This window comes from Palaemon carinicauda, chromosome 23 (genome assembly GCF_036898095.1).
Source record: "Palaemon carinicauda isolate YSFRI2023 chromosome 23, ASM3689809v2, whole genome shotgun sequence".
Lineage (NCBI taxonomy): Eukaryota > Metazoa > Arthropoda > Malacostraca > Decapoda > Palaemonidae > Palaemon > Palaemon carinicauda.
This window is the reverse complement of record NC_090747.1, coordinates 93,221,769-93,245,114: the sequence shown is the minus strand read 5'-3', so window position 1 is coordinate 93,245,114 and position 23,346 is coordinate 93,221,769. Positions and strand designations below refer to the sequence as shown.

At 35.4% G+C, this 23,346-nt stretch overlaps 1 protein-coding gene across 5 annotated transcripts in view; it reads left to right on the top strand.

Moving 5' to 3' along the window:
• Positions 1-23,346, top strand: part of Prp39 (pre-mRNA processing factor 39) — a 206,124-nt gene that overhangs the window by 149,587 nt on the left and 33,191 nt on the right. For 3 of the 5 annotated variants that reach the window (XM_068347215.1, XM_068347213.1, XM_068347212.1), the window contains exons 1-2: positions 9,512-9,656; positions 15,949-16,226. The exons of 1 other annotated variant lie outside the window; for it this stretch is intronic. In XM_068347215.1, the coding sequence (XP_068203316.1) occupies positions 16,207-16,226 (20 nt within the window). In that variant the 5' untranslated portion in view covers positions 9,512-9,656; positions 15,949-16,206. Of the gene's footprint in view, positions 1-9,497; positions 9,657-15,948; positions 16,227-23,346 lie in introns of those variants that run through there. One more of the 5 variants, XM_068347214.1, reaches the window with a different exon arrangement.

Below are 23,346 nucleotides of genomic sequence, written 5' to 3'. Positions count from 1 at the left end.
CAATTCGAATTCTTATATTTCATTTCCATCGTAGCTAAGATAGAAGATTATATAAATCTCTCTCTCTCTCTCTCTCTCTCTCTCTCTCTCTCTCTCTCTCTCTCTCTCTCTCTCTGCCACAGCTTAAAATCAAAAGCTTTCTCATAGTCTTTGAAGGGCATACATAGTGGTTTATCATCCTTTGTTGATTTTCCATTAGTTGGTTAATTACATGGATATGGTCAGTTGTTGAATACCCACTTCTAAATCATGCCTGCTCTCTTGGTTGGTTACAATCTGTCTTGCTATCCTGCCTAATGTGATGTTTGTAAGTATTTGTAGCTATCGAGGAGAGAAAACTTATTAGGCCGTAGTGCTTTATGATTTTTTTGTGTCTGTGATTTAGTATTAAGACTAAATTTTTCCAAGCTGTAGGTATTGAGCGTTCTTGCAGACATTTTGTGTAAAGTTATATATATATATATATATATATATATATATATATATATACATATATATATATATATATATATATATTTATGTATATATATACATATATATACACATATATGTATATATATAGACATATATATATATATATATATATATATAGAGAGAGAGAGAGAGAGAGAGAGAGAGAGAGAGAGAGAGAGAGAGAGAGAGATTTCTAAGCTTATAATCTATTCTTAACTTTTTTTCTGCATTGGTCTGCTCCTTTTCCTAGAATTGGAGCTTGGCTGACAACAATAATATTGATGGCAATAGTAAAATCTCTCTCTCTCTCTCTCTCTCTCTCTCTCTCTCTCTCTCTCTCTCTCTCTCTCCAGTCCGTAGCAAAAGTGGTTGTTTTTAATAACTGCACGACACTTATATTTTTTGTTTGAGTAATCTTGATAAAATTTTCTAAACTTACAATAGATTATCAATGTTTTTATTATTTCAAAATCAGTAGTTCATTAAAAACTAAAGTAAAGCATCTTTTTTGTAAATTGCATGGTTTTTGCAATAATGCAGCTCGTAGTCGATAGGTTTATTTTGGTTTGTGAGAGATTAAAGGGGTAAAGGATATTCAAAAACTTTTATTTTTTTGTCAATTTACTTTTTTCTTATTTTGGAGACGCCCCTGTCTCTTGTTAGGTGAATGAAAATGGTGTCGAAGGGGGGGGGGGGAGTGCAGCACTAAATCTTGGTCAGCTTTAAACGTCTAGTGTTATTTTAACCTGGTTGAATTCGAGAATTGAGATCGATCGCAGAAGAGGACATTCCGTTAAGTTTCTATGTAGTAGGGATAATATTATGACGCAGATTAAAAGAAAACGGATTTAAAGGTTACGCCAAGGTAACGCCTTAGAAAATGGTGGTATATCATAATGTTCGGTGGATAAAGAAAACGCAATTAGCAGGTAGGAAGGGATACTTACGTATTGTAAAGTCTTGTGCGATTCAAGACAGTCATTTTAGTTCTGTTAGTCCTAACAACATATTATTGAAGGCTGTAGATATCCATTATTTTCTTGGGTCATTTCATTTTTCCTTTAGCTCATAACTCACGATTTTCATCCGTTTTTGCATACACCTTTAACATTCTTGGTGTTTTCTCAATGGCCTCTTATCTTTATCACTACAATACTCCCTTCTAAAACATTCTTAGCCGAACATGAGATTCCTAATCTATTAACCCATGGGTATTTGCGTGCAATTAGGGGTATTCTAGAAGTTTTATATCACCATTGATCACCAACAACGAGTTTTATTAATTCCAGGGTTTTTTAGTAGAATCTGGTATTCAAAGAAAGTTTATAATAACATGTTTTTCATGTGCTTAGTGTAATCTCAAAAGTTTTTTTGGTTGTGAAAAGTTACAAAATGATGCAGTCTGCATCTAAAATCAAGCTCCTGTCGTTGACTTCGACAGGTGTAATGTCATTTAGACTTGCAGTCACAATACTTGATAAAGTCTATCTCGTAAGGTAATAGTTTGACCAGGGCACCCGCCACCCGTTGAGATACTAACGCTAAAGAGTTATTGTATCCTATGACTGGCTAAATATCACTACATGGGATCCCTTTTTTCTGGTTACGTCCCATTTCTCCTATGCCTACACATACACCAAATAGTCTGGCCTAGTCTTTACACATTCTCCTCTTTCTGCATACAACTGACAACACTGAGAATGCCAAATAATTCTTCTTCGCTCCAAGGGTTAACTACTACACTGTAATTGTCCAGTGGCTACTTATCTCTTGGTAAATGTAGAAAAGACCTTAGCTATGGTAAGCAGCTCTTCTATTCTGTTTTAGAAAATTATCACTACTTCCATAGAGAATCATTTATGTAGTCTTCTTATAGGTAAATGTAGCCTTTTGGAAACGTCCTTGTTCGGCATTTGGTTGGATGGGTGTTCGAGATCCCGGATTAGCTCGATAGTTTCTAGTAATGGCTGCAACCTCACCATCCTTATGAGCTAGAGAGGGGGGTTTATGGAGCTTATAACTCTACCTTCTGAGTCATTGTCAGCCATAACCTGGCCCTCCCTGGTTCTAGGACCTTGGACGCTGATCATATATGGACAGTCTCTATGGTATTGTCCTGTCCCTTGCCTCTGCCATTCATGAGCGACCTTTAAACCTATGCTTATTCTTGCTTTGGGAATTATGGATCAAAGATGAGAGGGAACTGGAAATCCCTTCGACGTAGTTTCAATTAAACTTGGCTTTTATTTTGTTTGTGAAATTTTGATAAACTTTATGATTTCTCGAATGAAGAAAATACTCAGAATTAAATCCACTGTTTTTATTGTTTGTTTTGGTTTAATGTTTATTATAAATTGAAAATCTATAGTATGTTCAGTTACTCTTTAAAAGAAAAGTTGCTGTTAATGAACAGAATATCAAGATATGGTCGTTTGTGACATTGACGAAAAAGAAACTTAATTATATTGTTTTATCAGCTCTTTAGCTATGTATGTCGCTTCGTATTATCTTATTGTTACAGAGAGAGAGAGAGAGAGAGAGAGAGAGAGAGAGAGAGAGAGAGAGAGAGAGAGAGAGAGAGAGAGATTAAAAGGCAATGTTGAAGCCTTTGACTGCATACTGACCAAAATATAGAAATGAAAATATATTTCATCCTAAAATCAAATTATCAAACGTTTGATTACAATGGTTCTCTCGTTATCACCACAGCGTTAACTAAACCTTTAAATAATTAAGTAATTATTACAGCATTCACAGATTTGTCAGGTATCTTGAAAAACACTTGAAGATACTCAAAATAATTAGCATGAGATATAAACTTTTTGGGTACATTCTTTATATCAACTTTACTTCACTTTAAGTGCCTTATTCCTGTTCCTATCAGTCGGGGGAACCCAGAGCCCTACATGACCTACAATATGGTTTTTTTTTTTTTTTTCAATATAACATTCTTATGTATTTAGAGTATTTAAATATCACACAGCGTATTCTGTGTTAATTGTTCAATCCACATTATCGAAGCGCTTAGAATACAAGAAAGTCTTCAGTTTCTTCTTAAAAGCCTTAATATCTTCAATCTTTCGGATGTCTAGTGGGAGCTTGAATACTCATGGAGCCGCACGTTTGAAAGCTCTAGAGGTCTAGAGCCTACAGTAGACATACATCTTGGCTCCAATAATTTGAAACCATCTGTAACTTCTCGTGTCTACACGGATCGTTGGTTGCACGATGTGGAGCAATTGTCTTAGATATTTTGAACGTCTGGTTCTGTTAACTGTTGGAGCCCTTGGGCTTATAGCATCTTGCTTTTCCGACAAGGATTATAGCCTAGCTTGTAATAATAATAATAATAATAATAATAATAATAATAATATTAACAACAACAACAACAACAACAACAACAACAACAACAACAACAACAACAACAACAACAACAATAATAATAATAATAATAATAGGTTATTACAAACATCTTCAACTCTCATCATCATCATCTCCTCCTACGCCTCGGTTAGATTTCGCCAGTCGTCTCTATCTTGAACCTTAAATTCAATACTTCTTCAATTCGATATTAAGAACATTTATCAGTCAGTTGGTAGTGAAGTTTTTGGGACATGCAGTTACAAGAAAACCATAGATTTCCAATGATACTTGGCATACTATAAAAAGGAGACAACGACAGGGCAGAAATTGATTGTTGAGAGTTTTCGAGGAAGTAATGAAAATTGCAAGGTAGAGCGTGCCAAGTATTCCAGTATCGATAGTGAGGTCAAAAGAAAAGCCAGGAAGGACTGGAGTGCATCTTTAACTCTATTTTAGTTTTAATAGGTAGACATTGTAGTTCAATTAGTATAGGAATAATCCTTTCTCGGGGTGGACCGTAACCAGAGAGAAGGATCCAATGAAGTACTGTCTTGCCAGTCAAAGGATCCAATAACTCTCTAGCGGTAGTATCTCAACGGGTGGCTGGTGTCCTGGCCAACCTACTACCTTACTACAAAATAAAGAGATTATCAAGAAATGTGATGGTAAGTCTAAATTTAATAACACCTGTCGAAGTCAACGATAGGAGCTTGTTTTTGGATGCAGGGAAAATAGCCCAGTGAGGAAGGGAAATAAGAAAATAAAAAATATACAAGATCTTTCACATATAAACTATAAAATACTTAAAAATAACAAAAGGAAGAGAAATAAGATGGAACAGCGTGCTTGAGTGTACCCTCAAGCAAGAGAACTTTTATCCAAGACCGGGGAAGGCCATGGTATAGAGGATTTTGGAGTGTCCCCCTAGAAGAGCTGCTTACCATAGGTAGTCTCTTCTTTACCAAGAAGAAAGTGTCCACTGAACAATTACAGAGCAGTAGTTAACACCATGAGCGAAGAAGAATTGTTTGGTAATCTCAGTGTTGTTAGGTACATGAGGACAGAGGAGAATTTGGAATATGCCATACTATTCGGTGTATGTGTAGGCAAAGACAAAATGAGCCGTAACCACAGAGAGGGAGCTAATGTAGTACTGTCTGGGAAGTTAAAAGACCCAATAACTTTAGTTGTGGTATCTCAACGGGGGGCTAGTGCCCTACTATTTTCTGTTAGTCTTGTCAATTCCAAAGGTAAAGATTTGCTTATTTTTTTATTAACAATATATATATATATATATATATATATATATATATGTATATATTATATATATATATATATATATATATATATATATATATATATTATATATATATATATATATATATATATATATATTGATTTACATTCCATGGTCACGTGATTTCCTGAAACATTTCTCACACACTCCACTAACAGTCTTTTTCAAAATTTTCATACCATTAGGACTACAGTAGCTTCCCTGGCCCTTTTTACGTTGGGGAACCATACAGGACCTACAAAACCAGTTATCGTATACATTCTTAGGTATTTTGCATATCATACTGCAAAACTGGTGTTTATTCACAAATCCATATTAACGAAACACCTCAGAGTACAAGTCTGACAGTGGAGGAAGGTGATCGTGTGGCACCTATCAGGTATAGTGGTACCCCATCACAATATAACGTTGTCACCGTTATTACGTTAGCTTTCATCGTTAGCTTATAATAATAATAATAATAATAATAATAATAATAATAATAATAATAATAATAATAATCGTGTGGTACCTATCACGTATTGTGGTACCTCATCGCAACATAACTTTGTCACTGTCGTCGTGTTAGCTTTCACCGTTAGCTTGTAATAATAATAATAATAATAATAATAATAATAATAATAATAATAATAATAATAATAATAATAATAATAATAACCTCCAAACTTCAGGATCACAATTCAGCTTGAAGTGGGTAGTCGCACCTGTAACACATTTCTTGAACAACAGACTTATATTATTACATTTCGGAGCTGACCCAAACAACGATTCCTTTGAATCAAAGCATTGACTTCACAATCTTCATCTTTGGACGAAAGGGAAATAGAAAAATTATAGAAAAAAGAGGAAATATATAAAATATCTAAGGTCAGTGTTAACGTTAAAATAGACCGGGCGTAGAAAAACTATGAAACGAGAATTGTGTCAAAGCCTTTGCACCAAGCTTGAAGTAATCAATTTCTATCGATTCAACTTGCAATAACAAGGATGATATAACAGCATTCGGATAAAGCAAACATCCGTAAACGATAGGAAATAAAAAAAATGGTAATATAGAAGCATTCGGATAAAGCAAACATCAGTAAGCGATAGGAAAAGAAAATTATGATATAACAGCATTCGGATAAAGCAAACATCCGCAAACGATAGGAAATAAAAAAAAGGTGATATAACAGCATTCGGATAAAGCAAACACCAGTAAGCGATAGGGAAATAAAATGATGATATAACAGCATTCGGATAAAGCAAACACCAGTAAGCGATAGGGAAATAAAATGATGATATAACAGCATTCGGATAAAGCAAACACCAGTAAGCGATAGGGAAATAAAATGATGATATAACAGCATTCGGATAAAGCAAACACCAGTAAGCGATAGGGAAATAAAATGATGATATAACAGCATTCGGATAAAGCAAACACCAGTAAGCGATAGGGAAATAAAATGATGATATAACAGCATTCGGATAAAGCAAACATCCGCAAACGATAGGAAATAAAAAAAGGTGATATAACAGCATTCGGATAAAGCAAACACCAGTAAGCGATAGGGAAATAAAATTATGATATAACAGCATTCGGATAAAGCAAACATCCGCAAACGATAGGAAATAAAAAAAGGTGATATAACAGCATTCGGATAAAGCAAACATCCGCAAACGATAGGAAATAAAAAAAGGTGATATAACAGCATTCGGATAAAGCAAACACCAGTAAGCGATAGGGAAATAAAATTATGATATAACAGCATTCGGATAAAGCAAACATCCGCAAAAGATAGGAAAAAAATGGTGATATAACAGCATTCGGATAAAACAAACATCCGAAAACGATAGGAAATGAAAAAAAATGGTGATAGAAGCATTCGGGTAAAGCAAACATCCACAAACGATAGGAAATAAAAAAATGGTGATATAACAGCATTCGGATAAAACAAATATCCGCAAACGATAGGAAATAATAAAAAAAAAGGTGATACAACAGTATTCGGATAAAGCAAACATCTGTAAGCAATAGGAAAAAAGGTGATATAACATCATTCGAATAAAGCAAACATGAGCAAGTGATAGAAATCTATTCTCCAAAATGTTTGTTCTTCGTGAGATTCATATTATTGTCTTGAATGTAATCAAATATTGCTCAGTCGTGTCTTTGGTGGTTATTTTTTTTTTTTAATGAAAATCAACAATTAGTTGTCATAGACAATTATCTAATCAGATCGACAACACAATTTTCTTATCGGATAAAATGATGATACTAAAATGTTCAAACATGTAATATTTAAAGTTGAAGCATATTATTATTATTACTTGTTAAGCTACAACCCTAGTTGGAAAAGCAGAATGCTATAAGCCCAGTGGCCCCAACAGAGAAAATAGCCTAGTGAGGAAAGGAAACAAGGAAAAAATAAAACATTTTAAGAACACTAACAATATTAGAATAAAGATTTCCTATATAAACTATGAAAATTTTAACAAAACAAGAAGAGAAATTGGATAGAATAGTGTGCCCGAGTGTACCCTCAAGCAAGAGAATTCTAACCCAAGACAGTGGAAGATCATGGTACAGAGGCTATGGCGCTACCCAAGACTAGAGAACAAGGGTTTGATTTTGTCCAGAATTAACTTAATCCAAATACCTTTACAGCATATACAAAGTAACTATGGTGATGAAGTCATTAACAACTTCATTATTATTATTATTATTATTATTATTATTATTATTATTATCCAAGCTACAACCCTAGTTGGAAAAGCAAGATGTATAAGCCCAGGGGCTCCAACAGGGAAAAATAGCCCAGTGAGGAAAGGAAATAAGGAAATAAATAAATGAAGAGAACAAATTAACAATAAATCATTCTAAAAAAGTAATAACGTCAAAACAGACGTGTCACATATAAACTATTAACAACATCAAAAGCAAACAAGTCATAAATAAACTATAAAAAGACTCATATCCGCCTGGTCAACAGCAATAAGTCTTATTGATAAAAGCTGGCCGGTCAATACTCTATTCCCGCATGGCAAGCGATGGATTTTACTCTCAATTCATACCCTGATATGACAAGGTTGACAATTCCTGCTCAAAAATGCAACAAGCACAGTATTCATGCTGGTATGGCGTGATCCAGTGACCGAATTCTTGTGCTGAATGAGTTAATGTTTTCATGGAAATTCCATTGTAAATGATGAGTCAGTATTCCACTTGATAATATCATGGCTCTAGGTTAGAATTAATCATAATCATGAATACTAATTTATTATCTGTACAGTAATTTCTCAATCAATATTCGAATTTAGCGTGCCAATAGTTGTAAGGAATCTAATTTTTTTTCTTCATAAAATTCCATCATAAATGACGAGATAGTATTCCATTTGATAATATTTAAAGCCCAAGGTTTGAATTAATCTTAATCATAGATATTAATTGATTTATCTGTGCAGTAATACTCAATCAATACTCAAATTTAACAACCTTGACGTTCTTTCGCCGGAAAATTCTGATGCTGAAGTTAATATTTAATGAAAATTATATCGTAAATGACAAGAGAGTATTATTATTATTATTATTATTATTATTATTATTATTATTATTATTATTATTATTATTATTATTAGCCAAACTACAGCCCTAGTTGGAAAAGCAAGGTGCTATAAGCCCAAGGGCTCCAATAGGGGAAAATAGCCCAGCGAAGAAAGGAAATAAGGAAATGAATAAATGATGAGAACAAATTAACAATAAATAATTCTAAAAACAGTAACGTTAAAATAGATATGTCCTATATCAACTATTAACAACGTCAAAATAGATATGTCATATATAAACTATTAACAACGTCAAAAACATATGTCATATACAAACTATAAAAAGACTCTTGTTATCCTGGTCAACATAAAAACATTTGCTCCAACTTTGAACTTTTGAAGCTCTCCTGATTCAACTACGCGATTAGGAAGATCATTCCACAACTTTGTATCAGCTGGAATAAAACTTCTAGAATACTGTGTAGTATTGAGCCTCATGATGGAGAAGGCCTGACTATTAGAATAATTAACTGCATGCCTAGTATTACGAACAGGATAGAATTGATAATATTAAAGCTCAAGATTCAACTACCCGATTAGGAAAATCATTCCACAACTTTGTAACAGCTGGAATAAAACTTCTAGAATACTGTGTAGTATTGAGCCTCGTGATGGAGAAGGCCTGGCTATTAGAATTAACTGCCTGCCTATTATTACGAACAGGATAGAATTGATAATATTAAAGCTCAAGGTTAGAATTAATACTAATTGATTTATCCGTACAAGAATTCTCAATCAATACTCGAATTTAGTTTACCTGTAATCGCAAGAAGAAGAATCCCCAGTGCGTGCATGTGTGGATCGTTACGCTACGAAGAAAAAATAAAAAGCTCGTAGCCCCCCTCTAACACGGACGCCATTTTGCTTTCTCTCGAGTGCGGTAGTAAACCCAGTGAACTAACTTTCGGTGCCACAACTGTGTTTAAAGTTAATGCAACATCTCAGTCACGATGTTTCGGTTAGTTGCCCAGTGATGTGTGTTTTTATTAGTATCTAGAGTTATGTCTGTTCTCAGGACAGTGTCATTTTTTCCAAGGATATTCGTGACTTGCTGGAAGTGTTACGTTTTGTTGTTCATGCTGTTCCTTGGGTTAACATATTGTGGGTGTGGAAGGCCAACCTATGATAGATTGTTTAGATCAAGCTGCCAAATATGTATTCTACGGTAGACATGATGATGTATGTTTAAGGAAACTTGTATTACGGTAGTGTATTTGGTGAATTTGTTTACTATATAGGCGGTAGTCTGCGCCGCTACATACTCATGATTGTTTACCGGTATGTGCCTTCGGTAGCTCGAAAGCAGTGTGTCATATTAAAAGCATTTTGTCTCCTTAAAGTGCTAAATCGCTTTCAGGTACAGGTCTAAAGGCTGAAATTATTCGCATTCACCTTACGACGATTAAGACCAAACAAAGCCTTTGATGGTGTTTGGGACGTGTGTATATATATCGATGGTCCAGCATAACTCCCATATTTTCAATCCTATAGGTAATCTTAAAAGGTTTAAAGGCTGCTAATGAATGGCAGTCAAGGGCCAGTGACATTGCCCTATCAAGCAGGACAATGCCCTAGAGACTGACCACATGTACTTATGATCAGCACCCCAAGCCCCCTATCCACCCAAGCTAGGACCAAGAAGGGCCAGGCTATGATTGCTGATGACTCAGCAGATAGACCTATAGGCTCCTCCAAACCTCCTCATCCTTAGCTCACAAGGATGGCAAGGTTGCAGATACTAATGGAACTAACGAGTTTGAGTGGGACTCGAATCCCAGTGTGGCGATCACCAGTCAGGGACATTACTACATAGGCTACGCATTTACTGTATTTTAAATCCAGTTGATATAAATCAAGGAGCCTTTGTATCATAGCGGCCAGTTCCTCCCGCTTGCATTAATAAATGGTCACCAACTAACCTAAACTTCCCCCCTAACCTAACCTACGAGCCGTGTCCTTACCTACTTACCTAACGGAGGTGCTAATGCCCCCTCTACACTGCTGTATTCTTAGTTGGCTGTCACCATATATGCAGGTGGCCGCTATCATACATACACCCCTAAGTTAATCCTTGTTCACATGGCCCTTAACATTATGTTAACATCTTTGATAATCAGGCTAGGCTAGTCCATGCTTATGATACTTGGGTGCTTTGCATTGTGACGTTGGCTCGTCATATTTTGAATACTTTATTCAGCTATATAGCCTATTTTGATGACCAGTACTGTTGATTAGTAGCAATTAGGTATAGTCGGGGTGTATGTATGACAGTGGCCACCTTTACGTAAATTTAGGATGAAGGGAAACTAAGAATGCAGCAGTGTAAGGTGAGTTGTGGGGGCCGTTAACCTCCCTTTGGGTTCGTACTAAGAATACGGCACTTGTAAGGGGTGTCGCAGGTAGGGACACTGCTTGTAGGTCAGGTTAGGTGAGGACGTTGTAGTTGGTGTTTTTGTGTAGAGGTTTTGCAGAACAGGATAATTTTTTTTTGTAGTTAAGCGGCCATGTCTTACGAATGGGTAGGAAATAGGAAGAAATTCCCATTTTCTATGCACGGCTGAGAACCTGGCCGCTGATCTACAAAAGCTCTTAGTCTGGTACATTAATTGTAATAATAGTAGTTCTTACAGGTGCTTAATATTGTTTGTTCAGTTCGCCTTTTTCTCGCTAACCTTTCGTTATTAATGCAATGTACTTAACTCAATTACATAATCTACTGCTGACTAATTATTATTACTGCTAAGCTACAGCCCTAGTTGGAAAAGCAGGATGCTATAAGCCCAGGGGCTCCAACAGGGAAAATAGGTCAGTGAGGAAAGGGAACAAGGATAAAATAAAATATTTTAAGAAGAGCAACAATATTAAAATAGATATCACTTTATAAACTATAAAAACTTTAACAAAACAAGAGGAAGATAAATAAGATATGAAATAGAACAGTGTGTCCGAGTGTACCCTCAAGCAAGAGAACTCTAACCCACGGCAGTGGAAGACCATGGTACAGAGGCTATGGCACTACCTAAGATTGGAGAACAATGGTTTGATTTTGGAGTGTCCTTCCCCTAGAAGAGCTGCTCACCATAGCTAAAGAGTCTCTTCTACCTTTACAAAGAGGAAAGTAGCCACTGAACAATTACAGTGCTGTAAGAAGAATTGTTTGGTAATCTCAGTGTTGTCAGGTGTATGAGGACAGAGGAGAATATGTAAAGAATAGGCCAGACTATTCGGTGTGTGAGTGTATAGGCAAAGGGAAAATGAACCGTAACCAGAGAGGAGGATCCAATGTCGTTGATTTATTGCAGTTGGTTATAGTCTGATACTTGAATGGTGGTATTTGTATTTCCCACAGGTTGCTTCATTATTACTGCATTTCTTGTCATTATTGTTTATGTATTTCACCTTTTTTTCACTTTTACCTTCGTTTTATAACCATCTAGGGATTCAATCTCTGTTGGGATCAAGTTTTCATTCCAACATAACATTACCTAGCCTCGTGAGTCAGTTTTTTATTTGGGTAAAAGATTTTACTGTACTTGAATTTCTAGCCATATTTTTCCGTCTTGTCTTGTTTTTTATCCATTTCTGACAATGAATATTTGGGCAAAGGGCCCATTCATGAGTTTTCCTACTGCCTTTATCAAAACAATTAAGGGTTCCTATTGGAAAATGGGGTTTTAGTTGGAGAAACTCCCGAAACGAATGACTTGCAACATTAGTAATGGTCAGAAATGCATAATGATCAAGGTAACTGATAGAAAAAAGTATATGGGTTGTGGTGTTGGCGTGGAATTAAAATTGGGGAAATCTTTACATATCGATGGCCAGGGCCTCCTACAAGCAAGGAAAATGTGAATTTCCTTTCCATTTTTTAGATATTAATAGCCGGTTGAATTGTATTGCAAAAGATTTACACAAGAATGCCACCTAAACTAACCTGCGAACCGTGACCTTACCTAATAGATGGGTTGAAGCCCGCCTGCGACCCCCCTTAGATTGCCGTACACTTAGCTTATCCTGTGTTTTCTTCCCACCCTGCTTCATTCCTGGTAAGGTAACAATTATATTTCCTAAAAGGAAGTTTTCACAGGTAATAAGAAAGTTTACACTTGTCCCACCGAAATACTTTCGCCCTTCCGCGGTACACTATGTGCAAAGGAAGATAATACTGTATAATTCTGTACAAATATCTTCAAGATGATTTAGATTTAAAAAAAAAGAAGTTCTTGGTAATCTTCCTTCGGCACGAACTAATTGAACAGCGCCCAACTTGCCATTGTTGTTAGCTAATTTGCCATTGAGAGCATAATGCACGTCACCAACACTACCCTTATAGAATAAATGCTGAAATAATCACAAAGGCGTCCAATTTTATATGAATAATACGTAAACTCGCTCTGTTGGGTTAAGTTTATAATCCTCACCAGTTTTGTATTGTTCAAGTTATAGAAAAATCACTTGTATCAGGTTGAAATTTGTCATTTTTCAAGTCTGCTGCTAGGAAAGGACATCTCCGACCAACACTTGACACTCCCATTACCTTGTTTGCGTCTCGGAAATACTGAATTCTTATTTGATTGAAAATAAAGTTCTGGCAATTTCTCGGGTCAAGCATGGTCCGATTGGGTCGTTTCAAATTACCTCTCCTGCCAGTTAGTTCAGTGTTCTGCCTCTAAAGCTCTGCTGATTTGATCAAAACATCATCTACAGTGAATTCTAGGAATTACTGTAGTAAGAAATTGCATATTAAGGGAAAGAGTTCATTCGACTTGAAAATGCTAAGGCAATTCAATTTTCCAAAACTTTTTATATATATATATGTATGTATATATATATATATATATATATACTATATATATATATATATATATATATATATATATATATACATATATATATATATATATATACATATATATATATATATATATATATATATATATATATATATATATATATATATAATATATATACATATATATATATATATATATATACATATATATATATATATATACATATATATATATATATATATATATATATATACATATATATATATATATATATATATATATATATATATATAAAAGGGAGTTATAGGGCTTGGCCTTCATTGTACATACTTATACACCCGAAGTTGGAAAACATCTTATGATTGTAGCCATACTGGAAATGAAGCGGGGGTGGGAAACAATGGGTTTTGTAAAATATTGTCCGGGAACTTGTGCTGAAATAATTTAGGAGCTATTATTTGGTTATAAAAGCCATCCAAGGATTACTTCGTACAAAAATAAGAATAGGTGTCATAAGCGACTGGTAGCAATGCATGCGCAGTAAAGTACCATCGGTGTTCCAAAAGTAAACAATGGATTTAGACAGTTAAATGGTTTTTACATTTTAATTGTTAGATATGCACATTATTATGTCCCAAACCCCATTCGTCGTTCTGAGGGAAACTAGCCATTACTTGACCATTTCTTGTAGTGAATTCCAGTTTTGCAGAAATTAATCTACTGTATTGTATATTAACCCTTTATTTGATAGGCCCCTTATTCTAAGAAAGGATTGTAGAATGTTGGATACAGTTTGATGCAGTCCTCATTGCCTATGCTCTCCTACCTACAACAGCTTAGGATTAACACAGCAAAAAATACATGCGACTTATTAACCCTTTGGTGATCTTGTCTTGACAAAATTACAATGAACTGTTTGGAGAAAAATAAGAATGTTACTTGTGTATATTGTGGCGTTTTGAATCTGGCAGTGATCCATAGTTCTTGAATTATGGTTTGTTGTCTACTATAATTGAAATGCAAATTCCTATTTAACTTTGACATTCATCAGAGGAATATAGTAGGTCTTGTAATTGGTACTCATCTGGAAAATGTTCACAGTACACAAATCTCTCTTATCAATCCCAAGTAGTGGTTTGTAATTGTGATCGTGCTCTATATTTGCTGACACGCTCTTTCTATGATTCAACAGAGTAGTAAGCAAAATCCTGTTTACTTTGTGTTGGCAGGTTATAGCTCCTATTTGATGAGTTTTTTAGTACAATATAGCTGTAATGAAACATCAGTACAGTGATACCTCTGGATACGAAAGTTTCTGCTTACGAAAAATTCAGGATACGAAAAGCGATACAAAGATTTTTTTGCTCCAGTATACGAAAAAATTTTCAGGATACGAAAAGCTTACGAGATCCCAACTCATCGCCGAGAGTACAGTACCTTTTTTTTCAGGGTATCAACCCTTAATTTAGGTGTAAAGGTAACAATACACCTTCACTGATCCAAATGTTTTACATACAGTACCGTAACTTTTATACAGTAGTAAAGAAAACGGACCGTTTTCTTAGGGCTTAGAGGGGATAACTAAGCTATAACTACATTATTGAATAATCTCATGGTGGTTTCTGGAATGGATTAGGCTGTTTTTAACGGTTGGGTTAGTTATTGAATGATAGAAGTGGCTGCATTGCATGTTTATTACTACAGTTTAGCGTGTTTATGAGAGAAAAGGTGTCTTTTCGTAAGGCTTGGAACGGTTTAGCCTATTTACATGTAAACGCGACTCAGGATACGAAAAAATCAGCATACGAAACCGTATCCTGAACGGATTACTTTCGTATGCTGAGGCATCACTGTATAAGGGAAATGGGTTTTAAGGTGTAATACTTTATTACTTTTAATATGGTGTGAATATTATCACCATTTTTAAGTGACTTTCAATTTTCAAGATTTGGTAGTCATAATTGTCTTTCCATTGAGGAGATTTGCTAAACTTCACTTTATATAATGAATACTATGAACTGAACAGGTTGAAGTTGTTTTAGAAATGGCTTACATAAGTATTTTACTGCTTCATTTATGTTGAGTCTTGCCCCCTTTTTATAGAAATTAATGTACTGTGCAGCATAGTGTACATTAAATCTGGATGTTTCAGCCTCATGGTGTTTGTGTGGTTATGAAAGGTATAATTTTGTGTATGAAATGCAGGATCAGGCTTTTCTGTGTTCAGTTAGCCAGAATTGTTCATGTCTCATCATGAACTTGCTAGTGCACAAGGATACATACAAAAGTCAATACCCACTTTGTGTAGGTGGATGGTCTGATATCTTTACTGTACACTTATCTTATCTATCTATACAATACAACTACAGAACAACTTTCAAATCAGAGCCAATGTCAATGAAACATCTCTAAGAATTTTATGGACTTCAGTCAGTGTTGTAATTTTTACAATTTCAGGCTTCACTTTTAGACAAGGCTGCATTGTGTGGAGGCTCTTCTCTCGGTAAATAGCAGGCAGTTAGCTATTTTGTTGGAAATAACATCGCTTCTTGCCTTTTTCATCATCACCTCTACTGCGTAGCTCCTAATTTGACACGTGACTGTGTACTGCTACAAATCGGGCACTTTAGTGGATGGCAAATATTTGAAACAGTGGCTAAAAGTAGGCCTGTTTGAAGCACTATCAACTAAACCCGTGGACTTTGGTGTTTCTAAATGTTTAGTTACACTTCCAGGTTAGTCTTTGATAATGCGGTTGTTTTCTGGTCAAATATAATTTCACTGTTTTTAGTCACTTGAATGAATCTGAAAATTTCTTTGATCTTTGAATGGCTTGTTTTTAGTCTTTATTTGAGAATGTTTCTTGTCCCTCTATGGGGTGAATGTTACTATTTTGACACTAGTGGAAACCTACAGTAAAATTACCTTTAGTTTCTATCTGAAGAAAGGCACGTCACAAAATGAGGGATAGGATTTTTTCTATTTTCTTATGGAAATGTGCAATGTTATTTTTAACCTTTACGTAGGTTAGGTGTTAGGTACAAGACTAGTCACTGTAGTTTTTAGTTATCAGTACTGCCTCGACATCAACTATTAACACAGTACCTCTACTATTTTAAAGTATACAAGATATTCAAATGAAAACTGTGACGGCCGAGAGAAAGGTTATGACTCAAAGGCAGGATGCAATCAACTGAGTAACTTTATTAAAGAACACTCTCCTTTATATTACAAAACCTCAAGGCAACAGGTAAATACATGTTCGAGAAAATGACAGTTATATAGGCGACACGCAGACATGTTTATTCTGTTTCTTTTTAGTGCGAGGGAAGAGCGCAGATACAAGCATAATATATACAAAATAATTTATGTACGATCGTGTGACACACGGTTGGTACAAAACCAATGAACATAAAGCTACTCTTTTCCAAAACAAATTTTTCTGGATAACATCTAGTATAGGTTATGTTTACTACTAATGATATTGATCAGTGTGGTTTCCTGTAATATTGTACTCTATGCTGCCTTATAAGTAATTGAAGGGGTCTGCTCCAGAAAAATTGTAGCCATTGTTTTGTGTTAAAGGAAAAAAACAGGTACTGTATAAGAAAATTTGTTCAGAAACTTGATAGCATGCTAAAAGAACAAAATCAAACATTTTTTATTTACTATAACCTAAATTGTTACTGTTCAGGCTTTATCCATTCATTTAGAAATGAAATTGTTCTTGTTTTAAATTGTGCATAAGGATCAATAATTTTCTCATTGATCTCTGGATGACAACAAAAGAAATTTTATTCATTGAAAGCACTGTAAGTGCACTTCATAGTGCTGCTTAGAAAAGTTTTTATTGTTTTCAGTTTGAAAAGCAGCTTTCTGCCTCTGATGTATTGGTAATTATAATGAGAACTGATAAAATTTGCAAAGAGCTGAAAAAAAAATTAATCAAATAGAATACCTGTAGCTGGAAGTAGGATAGTAATCTGATTGTTTTTTTTATCACATTCAAATATATGGTACTGTACACGGTTTTCTTGCCAATACACGTGGAGTTAGGAAAATACTACCTTCCACGAAAACGCCAAAGTCAGCACCATGGGAACGACGTTGCTTTCTCCCCCTCACAGCCTCGCATGCAGCTTGCTGTGTGTGCGTACGCACAAGAGTCAAACACCATGCAACTGGAATTGTAAAGTACATAGATCCATACAAAGGTTTTTTGCAGGTTTTTATAAACTGAGGGATGGCTACTGACATTAACCTTAAGGATTATATATTCTACAAGAACTGTATAAAGAAAGAATTAAAGAAAAAATCATTTATTGAATGTATTGATATCAAGTGAAAATAGGGAGTGCTGAAGTTCCACAGTGCCAATACACAAGCCCCTGTTGCATTTCATAAACCTACACCGAAGGCTGAAGTAGTGTTTCACAGCCTGTACAGTATTGGTACATCTTTCTAGCACCTGCTTCACATCCTAGAGATTGAGTCCATTCCTTTTCACTACCTCGTTTCTACCCCATAGTGCCATCAGTGTACCTCTTATGGTGCTCTGTAGGTATTGCTAAATGATCAATGGAGCATCCAGTCATCCCCTAGACTCACATTTGTTCCAAATTAATTTCCTCCTTCATGTCCACTCTTTTCTTCATAGGGCAACTGAAGTTTTCCCCAAAGTCTCACCTCAGTACTGAATAAGCTTCCCACCTCAGCTCTAAGGCTTAAAGACCCAAATTCTGTACATCATGCTATGAATTTCCTTCCATTTTGCAACTATTCCTCTCAGCTTACCATCATCCTCTGTATTTATTCCCAAATGCCTATGCAAGTCAGCTGCTTCCACACTTCTACCAGCCGTTTTACATTCAATGCTCAATCTTACTCTTGGTCGCAGTAAATTTTAACATTACAAACGCCAAAAAATTTGTTTCTTTTCCCCATCCAAAATTGTATTAAAGTTTGCAATTACTAGCCATTCCACTATATCTCTTTCTATCTTTAATCCTGCATAGTGTGTGTACTTTCTAGAACATCTTAATTGCTTTCCTCACACCATAAATATTCTAACCCGTTCCAGTGATGAATCACCTATATATAACAGTAAAACTTTTTCAACAACAAAAATTCTGGTTCTAGTTGAACATGCACTTGTAAAATCCTGTACTGGATGATTTGGCATGAAACACTACTACTGTATTAGTACGGCAATGATTCTTGAATAACAAAGTTGTTCAGATACAGTATTTGCATATTTCTAGATTTTTGGTAATACTGTACAGCACATTATTGTTTTTTCCCTCTGCACTACTAGGCTTTTTATTTTTTCTGTTTTATAATCTAAATTTGGTAGTGTCTTGGTTTGGATCATATATTCTATGTTATTTAATAAACTTTTATTTGGATCAGTACATAATATTTGGTGTCCATTATTTCAATTGTGAATAAAATACCTTACTGTACTGATGGAAGATTGTTCGCTTGCATTTTGATGCTGCCTTAATTTTAGTCCCCCCAAAAGAGCTTTGCACTTTTCTCTTAAGTTTGGATGAATATATGAAAATACAAGTGGGCAATGCATGCTTGAAGAGAAATTAAGATCTTTGCTTTGCCAATTGTTTAAATTTTCATTGTTGAGAATGGTGCCACAATGCTTTGCTGCAGCTGTTGCATGAAGAACCTGTTTAGAATTATTTTTCAATGAGATTTTATGCAAATATTTAATAAGGTTATATAAAGGGGAGGCACCTTTATAAAATTAGTTAATTTTTTTTTTTATTTAGCACTGAATTTTAGGGTCACCTAGTTGTAACTGAGTGGTTATTTATTTTTTGGGGGTTTTAGTTAATGTGAGGCTGCTTGGGTTCTTTGATTGCTTGTTCAGCTATGGCAGTGTTATTGTGCAAACCTATATTTACGGAGATCCAGAACGTGAAGGTAAAATTTGAGGGTAAGATGTTGGCTTATTGTGATTCAGAGGCCGAAGCCCTAGAACTTAACTCCTTTATCAAAAAATTCTAGAATTTTGGTAGAGAAATGTCTAGTTCTAAAATTTCAGGGCAAACTGTTCAGTGTCCTTAAGAAGGGTACACGCGAGAGTAGGGCAATCTCCGATCTATCTCATCTTGGCAAACACATCAGATAAGACGCCATTAAGATGATGACCACTCCTCATGGCTGCCAGTTACTACACCAGGTTCTTGGATCTCTAGACCTCAATGACGGATACTGGCACATCCCTATCGCTCATCACTTAATGCCTTAACCTAGGTTTTTGGCCTTGGGCGATTTTGTACAGGTTCAGAATGCAATTCGGCCTCATCATAGCTTCAAGGTTGTTCACAAATTTAGCAGTCTGTGATCAAACTACTGAGGTTGCTGGTTTTCAGGACATAGTCCTTCTGGGCAACCAGCTAGTCTGGTCATACATAAGAGAATTGAGCCTCATATAGACAAATCAAGTCTGCAAGTTTTTCAGTATCTAGGAATTTTGATCAATTGCAAAATCAAGACTAGTTCCAGAGATGATATTCAAGTGGTTATAATCTTAAGCATGGTTAACATTTTTTTTCAGTCCTTTTTCCTCTAGACAGCAACTAAAAATAATCTTTGCCCTTCTCCAGTTTGCTCCAATCAGTCGACCCAGTTCTGAAGACCAATTTGAAAGACTTGAATTTGGTGAGGATGAGGGAAGCTTGAAATGGGCTTTGAGATAATGTCTTTGTTACCCAGTTGCTGCAAAGGGATTCTCAGACTATGGACCTCACCAAAAGTGCTCTCCATCATCCCCTGGTGTCTGATTCTTCACATAGATTCATAAGTCAAGTTAGGGATATCGTGCAGAGAAGACGTGTGTATGGGGAATAGTTCCTTCAGTTTGCAGCATTTCACATAAATGTGTTGGAATGGATGGCAGTATTTTCGACACTGAAGCAGTTCGGTCTTAGAAGGAACTCAGGATTTTTGTCAACAACCAGACAGCTGTCTGTTGTCCTGAAGAGGAGGATCTTATTCAATAACCCTGAATACTGTACAGTGATTCTTCCAATTCCTGTAAGAAGTTCTTTCAGGAGAGGGATTTGTTCCTCAACCCATTCCACCTATTAGGGATTGTTAGTATGGTAACGGATGCCTTATCTGGGCTGACGGCCCTGGACAGAGATCAGATTTTTTTTTATCCTAGCAGACTTCATACTGATTGCTGTGCTGGTGGCCCTGCTGTGGCCAAACAATCCAGGGTTTACTTCTTTAGCATTTTAGACAAGTCGCATCTTGTTTGGTCACCACAATTTATATGAGAGTAGTGGGGTCGAACTATTCTCACTTCCTTTCTGACACATGACCTTTATTCATGGTTTTCTTTTCCTTATGTATCCTAGTGAATTATATAACACATAAAAGTATCAATCGCTTTTGGAAGGCATGAATAACTTTCCTTGGGGATAGGTCAACGCACCAGATAACTCCCAGAATTATAAGCTTTTTGAAGATTAGAAACTGGAACCATCAATAATTTTGTCATACAAACTTTCATTGAGTAGGTTGTCTACCAAGACCAACTTGTCCCTTTCTACAAGGAATATCCATGTCTTCATGACCACCTCTAAAATCCACTCTGTGAAACATTGCTTCATCATTAGCTAGCTTCTTGTCAATAGAGTATGCAATTTCAGGACATCCATAGTTTTATGCGTTGGCTTGGCCATGGTGTGTTTTATAAGACTACGTGAAACAAGTTGAAGCAGTACAACACGTGTGTTTGGTACTCTACTTTTTTATGGCATCTGTGAAAGGGAAATTGGGTAAAGTATAAGAAAGGGACTGTCAACTGGGTCCCTGGGCAAGCAGAGGCACCATGATGGTTATTTAGCTCCTTCCCCTGGGATTTTCTTATATGATGTGAATGGTCAACTTGTTAGTCTTTTCCTTTGACATATGTACAGTACTTTTGAATTGGGTGTTCGCTTGGTTTTAAGTGACCACCTTTATGGTAAATGAGACTACCTTAGTTATGGTTTGGTTTTATTCCTTTGGCGACAACACAGCAGCTGAATCCCCATTGATAAAGTGGGACTTCACAGAGTCTTACTCCTTGAATGAGAGATGGTAGCCCGGTTAAGCATAATTTCTAGTGTTAGTATATTTTTTTCTGTTGGTGATGTGCCGTCAGTTTGCAGACAAATTCAGCATTGGGGGGTGGTGTGATAGGTTCAATAGAGCTTTAACCCATAAATCTCCAATACACACAATATACAGGCCCTAGGCAAGTTGAGACAGTATTTCTTTAGTATATTATGTTGTCTAGATTTCTTGTTTTAGACTTGAAGAAAGTCCTTGGGGACCAAACAGTAGCCTGAACCCAAGAATAAGTTGTTCGTCCATCAAAATGCTTAATTATATAATGTGGGTTGGGTGTTAACCTTTCCATTGATTCTGAATGACTTTCTGAAAAGTTTTCTGTAATGAATTTTTAAAGTTGTCATTTATTCATGATTACATAATCAGTGTAACTGATTAATAGCATTGTTCTCTGATAGTGGTATTAACTGATATTAAATGTTAGCTATAGGTCTTTGGGTTGCTTTCCTAGGCTTCAAAGTAAATCAAGAGGACCGTATAATTTACCGTCCTATCAGTCATTTCCAAAACAAAAAGCTGAATTATACACACGGTACCTTTGTTGTTTTTGTGTTAGATAAGTACTGTACATCGAGTAAAATTGTCTTTAATTTAGCTTGGATAAGATAAAAATTGCTGATGTTTTAGATAAACAGAAATTTTTTTTTACCGGTAATTTTTTTCAATCTACAGGTTTCATCCACTCCTATTGCAGGGAATTTTCAGTTGTCTTTTCAATTTATTGTTACTTTTTCTCTTTTGTAATTTCTAAAGTGTAATTTTTTGGATTAACAAGACACAAGTACATTTATTACTTGTTCTTTAGTGTAGCAATATGTTAGGGGCTGAGATTTATGTAAATCAAATACAGTAGGGTCCCGAATTACACGTGTTCTAATTACGCGATTCCTCAATTACGCGATCGATAGTTTTTAAAAATTAATTTTCCTGTATTTGCGAGGAGCATTCTAAATCCGCGAGTCAAGCACCGCGAAGCGTAGGAAATCTATTGTTTTCTTAATTGTATTGGGGGGGGGGGGTGATGGTTCCCCGATGTCTGAGAAGGGGGGGGGGAGAATGTGAGAGAAAGATTTCTGTTCAAACATTTTAAGACTAGTTTTGGATGAAAAATGTTAAGGTTTGCCCATCTGTTGTGTGAACTTGTAGCTAGGCCTAGCCTAACTGTCCAACACCTATATGTATAATATTACATATTTGTACTAATTAATTTTTATACTTACGTTGTGATTATGGTGAAAAATCCTTATTCATTAAACTTTAAATTAAAAACCATCAAAATAAAGACTATTTTATATCATGCTACTGCCAAACATGTCACCACAACCAAACCCATTACTTTGTTTAGTACGTTCCATCGCCGATCATAACGAACTCGCTAACCAATTTTAACAACTGTCTATAGGTTAACTTTTGCGGCAAAAGATATCTTACCAGGTACTATGTAATAATAATGTTATAATTAATGTTTTATTTATCCTTAGAAAATCAAAATATATGAAATATGAGCAATTTTGTTTCGTGTTTTTTTTTCCTAAAAAAACGCCTTCTCAAAAGGAAAACGTTTTTTTTTTACGTTTCATCGTCGATCATAAACGCATTTACTCCTGAAAGTGATATTGAAGAGCTTTTACTAAAGATGTTATTATAAATAAAGATTATAAATAGGTGGTAAAATATCTATAATTAAAGTGTAGCAGCATCAAGAAATGTTGGGGT